The sequence below is a fragment of the Saprolegnia diclina genome (assembly GCF_000281045.1).
Source record: "Saprolegnia diclina VS20 unplaced genomic scaffold supercont1.39, whole genome shotgun sequence".
Lineage (NCBI taxonomy): Eukaryota > Oomycota > Saprolegniomycetes > Saprolegniales > Saprolegniaceae > Saprolegnia > Saprolegnia diclina.
The window spans coordinates 427475-431823 of NW_008246106.1; the positions used below are offsets into that span (position 1 = coordinate 427475).

General features: G+C 57.8%; 1 protein-coding gene across 1 annotated transcript in view; it reads left to right on the top strand.

The window, feature by feature from the left end:
- Window positions 1–1343: 1343 nt before the first annotated feature.
- The window catches only part of SDRG_11145 (hypothetical protein), a gene marked incomplete at its 5' end in the record, with an annotated part of 5095 nt that continues 2089 nt past the window's right edge, over window positions 1344–4349 (top strand). The window contains 17 exons of the mRNA XM_008617173.1: window positions 1344–1505; window positions 1550–1645; window positions 1695–1799; window positions 1843–1941; window positions 1992–2090; window positions 2143–2268; window positions 2319–2528; window positions 2575–2694; window positions 2743–2886; window positions 2935–3123; window positions 3179–3280; window positions 3333–3440; window positions 3489–3626; window positions 3677–3778; window positions 3826–3924; window positions 3973–4071; window positions 4121–4293. Of these exons, the coding sequence (XP_008615395.1) occupies window positions 1344–1505; window positions 1550–1645; window positions 1695–1799; window positions 1843–1941; window positions 1992–2090; window positions 2143–2268; window positions 2319–2528; window positions 2575–2694; window positions 2743–2886; window positions 2935–3123; window positions 3179–3280; window positions 3333–3440; window positions 3489–3626; window positions 3677–3778; window positions 3826–3924; window positions 3973–4071; window positions 4121–4293 (2171 nt within the window). The remainder of the gene's footprint in view (window positions 1506–1549; window positions 1646–1694; window positions 1800–1842; window positions 1942–1991; window positions 2091–2142; window positions 2269–2318; window positions 2529–2574; window positions 2695–2742; window positions 2887–2934; window positions 3124–3178; window positions 3281–3332; window positions 3441–3488; window positions 3627–3676; window positions 3779–3825; window positions 3925–3972; window positions 4072–4120; window positions 4294–4349) is intronic.

Here is a 4349-nt window from a genome sequence, read left to right on the forward strand (position 1 = left end):
ATGGGGCTCCTCTCGCGCGTTACAGTCATGTCCATCGCCATGGTTGTTGTCGTAACATCGTTTTCCAAAGCCAACTGCAGGGCGATGGCGCTTCGGAAAGGTAGTCTTGGCCACGCTCGACTCGTGCCAGAATGTAGCAGGCTTTGTCGGGTTTCTAGGCTACATGGCGCTGCCAAATCCATCGGGTGCTTGTAGCAACTCATTGCTCGTGCAGCCATGGGAATCTCGCTTGCGGTGCGAGGTACCGTATAGGCCAATGGATGTAGGTACCGATATGCATGTTTGCTACAGCTTGTCTTGTGTGGAGCCAGTGAGCCGCGTCGCTGGCTAAATTTGTAAAATCATGTAAATTCATTCAAAATGTCAGTGTTGCGGTCCGTTTGGTTGAATTTCCGGCTCGAGCTCGATACACTGATACAAAACACTGCGAATGGATTCTCGAAGGAATCTTGCTGTGCAAACCGCTTTGCTGACATATGTCTCGGTCCGTGGACACAAATGCCTCGGACAGGTCTTCCTTTGCCATGGTGACAACGATGAGACCGAGGAGGTCGAATAGGGTGGACTTGCTAAGCGCACGATTCTATAAGCTGAAAATAGAAATAGTTTTGACTAATCAAACGCTACTTTGCGATGGACAACAATCACAATCCGAAACATCCAGCGTTAGCCCAGCGACGATGGCAGCGCCAGGCAAGCGGTCGAACCCAAGCTAAAGAAGACGGTACAAGCGTCCAGCCAACTAGCGCCTGCCCAGCGTAGCTCTTCCGAGCTTCTCATCAAGTCGGTCCTTCGGCGAGAGCTGCCCTCACTGGCTGAGGGCCGAGCGTTTTTTTAGTCTATGGACCCATGGACCTGGATCTGAGCAGATGACAGGCCCGATACCGCGGTTATTTCATGTCGCAAGCCATATGCTCGACACCACATGCTGCTCAGGGGAGAGGGGTCAGGGTTATTGGGGAAGGCCATGAATGCTAGGAGCCTCGCAGCACGCGGGGAGCAGGGGAGGGTCTAGGAGGCACTTGTTGCGTGTCTTGGGGCTTTCTCGGGAAGGAGGTATTCGGCATCGTTGCGTTGGAGGTTACCAGCTGGGGCGGGGTGGAGCTTGTATCACCGTAAGACTTGGTCTTGGACACACAGATCCATGGACTTTGCCGCACTGCGCACCGATCTCGACCGACCGGCGCTTTCACCGGCTGATGATTCCAGTCGACTGAACACATGTACACACCACGTCGGCTTTGACAATGCGCCGCGCTGCATGTACCACTGTGCACCACAATTGACGAGCGATCGTAGTTTCGGACTCTTGGTCATTCTTCAACTTGACGAGTCGCACCAGTATGCAGCGCGGGGACACGACGGGCTCTGCCAGCGACGACGACATGAGCTTGGACGGCTTGACGCTCATCGAGCTCATGACCAAAGGCAAAGAGAACGAAGTGCTCTGGCGCCTCCGCACGCCCGGCACCATCACCGACGACGACCTCACGACCCTCGACGAGGTCTCTAGCGTCCTCTTCCTCAGCGGATCTGACACTCATTGTAGGATGGCGACTCGGTGCTCTCGATGGCCGCGCTCTCGGGCTCGTTGCCGGTCGTCCAAGCGCTTGTCGAGCTGACGCCGTATCAGCGCATTCCCAACGTCCGTTCTTCTTCGGCTCATATTGACCTCATATGCCTCGTATACGTAGTTTGCATGGGTGACCATGCAGCGAGCGGTCGCCTACAACCATCTCCCGGTCGTAACGTACCTCTGGGCCGTCCTCGCGGACCCGTTGGAGCTCGTGTCGCCGACAGTACGTGTCCTCGTCCGTCACGGTCGCTCATCATTGTCACTAGAACGGCAACACGCTCTTGCACCACGCGGCAGACCACAGCGCCATGGGCGTGCTTCGCTGGCTCGTCCCGCGCTTCTCGTCCGTTGACGTCACCAACAATGTACAACAGACACTTTCGGTGTCATTGGACCCTAACCACGGACGCTGTAGGACGGCGAGACGCCGTTTCTGGTCGCCGTGTCCAACGCCGACTATACATGCGCGGCCGTGCTTGCGGCGGTCGGCGCCGACATCTTTGCCCGTGCCGCAGTACCCTTGATTGCTCCTGACGTCCTGACGTCTAACAACGTCTCTCGCGTAGGACGGGAACACGGCGCTGCATTATGTGATCCGGCAGGCGCCCGACGAAGACGACGACCAAGACGATTTCGCCGAGACACTCGACGGCATTCTCGCCGAGGGCTACAGCCTGGACGCCGTCAACGAGGTACATGCTCGAATGACCGAGGAAACCACCCGCATCATCGCGCTCATTAGGCTGGCGAGCGCCCCGCCGACCTGACCGAGAACCCTCGCATTCGTGCGCTTCTCGAGGCCGAAGCCACCTTTCGCCAAGCCTTCCCCGTCCACGCGCTTGTCCGCACCAACAAGGTCGCCCGCTTTGACGCGTGGCTCGCCGAGATGCAAGCCAAGCACGAAGACGACGCTGCTACCGAGATTGCGGCGGCGCTGACGGCCGCGGACGAGGTACACTGCCGGCTCATGCCGCGTACTTATATACCTTGCTATGTAGTCGGGACGCACGCCGCTCATGCACGCGGCGCTCATGTTTGACGACCTCCACGACGCAGACCAAGTGCTGTACCGCATTCTGCCGCATATTCCGGCCGACGCCGTGAGCGCCAGAGACAACGTACGTGGTCTCTCGTTCTTGCATTTTGTCTGATGTTGGAGCCTGTAGGAAGGACATACGGCGCTGGATATGCTGGTGCGCCACAACTTTTTCTGCGCCGAGAACGCTTTGGGCACGGTGCCGTCGCGCTTGATGCGGGCGCTCCACGCTGTGAGCTGCAAGGGCAAACTCGCGCTTGACTTTGCCCATTTGGTATAGTCCACCTGTGGCTGCGACACGTTGATCAAAGATATCGAGTAGCCCGCGTCGTACTTGCCGTGGGCCTCGTACTTGACGGGCTCAGCGCCGCGCGAGTGCACTGGCGAGTGCAAGATGAGCAGTACGTCCAACAACGGCCTCTCGGGTCTGGCGGCAGCTCGCAACTGGACCGAGCTGCGTCGGGTGCTGCAAGAACCCTTGTCGGCCGACGTGCTCAACAAGATCGAAGGGGTAGTGCAGCCATACCTTCCGTGCACAGGACGTCCTAAGCAAATGTGTTGCGTAGGGCATGTCTGTCGTACATCACGTGTGCGAGCGTGGCAACGTTCCGGTGCTGAAGCTGCTCTTGACGCAGCCACACCTCGACCTCAACCTGCGCTCCGAAGAGGTATACGACTCGTGCGTTCGAGGCGTCGAGTGGTTGACCGTCTCCATGTTAGACCGGCCAAAGCGCTTTGGACTATGCAGTCGACAACGATCACGTCAAGATCGTCCGTCTTTTGCTCGCGGCCGGCGCCGACCCGATGGTCGACGAAGACACCAATGCCGTACAGACGCTCTTGGTTGCACGTCGTAGTCGAATTCATGATGTGTAGGCGTCACTGACCGAGCTCCGCGCGAACGCGACACCGAGCGAGCTCCTCGTCTACGATCGCTGGGAGCTGGCCCTCTTCAACATTGGTTTCTTCCTATTGAACCTCCCGAACGTGGCGGCTGCGCGCGAGTTGGAGGCGGTACGAATCTCGGTGCATTCTCGAGCGCTCACAAGATATTTCGTTTCTAGCGCAAGCAGACGGCCATGCATGCGGCGATGCGTGGGTCGTTCTCGGAGGAAACGCTCAACAACATTTGTGCGACCGACATTGACCTCGACAAGCAAGACGAGGTAGCAACTATCAACTTATCAAGTGGTGCTGAGTGGCGTGGGTTTAGAACGGAGAGACCGCGCTCATGGTGGCCTCCAGTCTCGGTCACGCCGCCTACGTCACGTTTCTTTTGGCAAAGTCCGTCAACGTCGATCTCCAAAACAAGGTACATCGAACCCTCGACAGCGCTTTCTAAAGCTCTTGGGATTGGTAGGATGGCAAGACGGCCCTCATGCTCGCAGCCAATGGCAGCCATATTCCGGTCGTCGAGCTTCTCCTGGAAGCGTCGGCCGAAGTGTATCTCACCGACAAGGTAGCAAGGACACAGACGACAGTCGAAACCTAACCCTTTCCTCTTGTAGAACGACGACACGGTGCTCGAGCAGCTCGAGCAAGAGCTGTGGCGCGCTGGCAGTGCAGTGGACGACGAAAAGCTGCCGCAAGGACAGCTCCTCTCGCTCATCAAGAAGGAGCTGCAGATCCGCGAAAACTCGCCCGAGTACCAAGAAAAGCAAGCCTTGGCCATGGTGACCATGTCCATCAGCGACGTCTTCGAACACGGCGGCTTTGCAAAAGCCATTGCGATCAGCG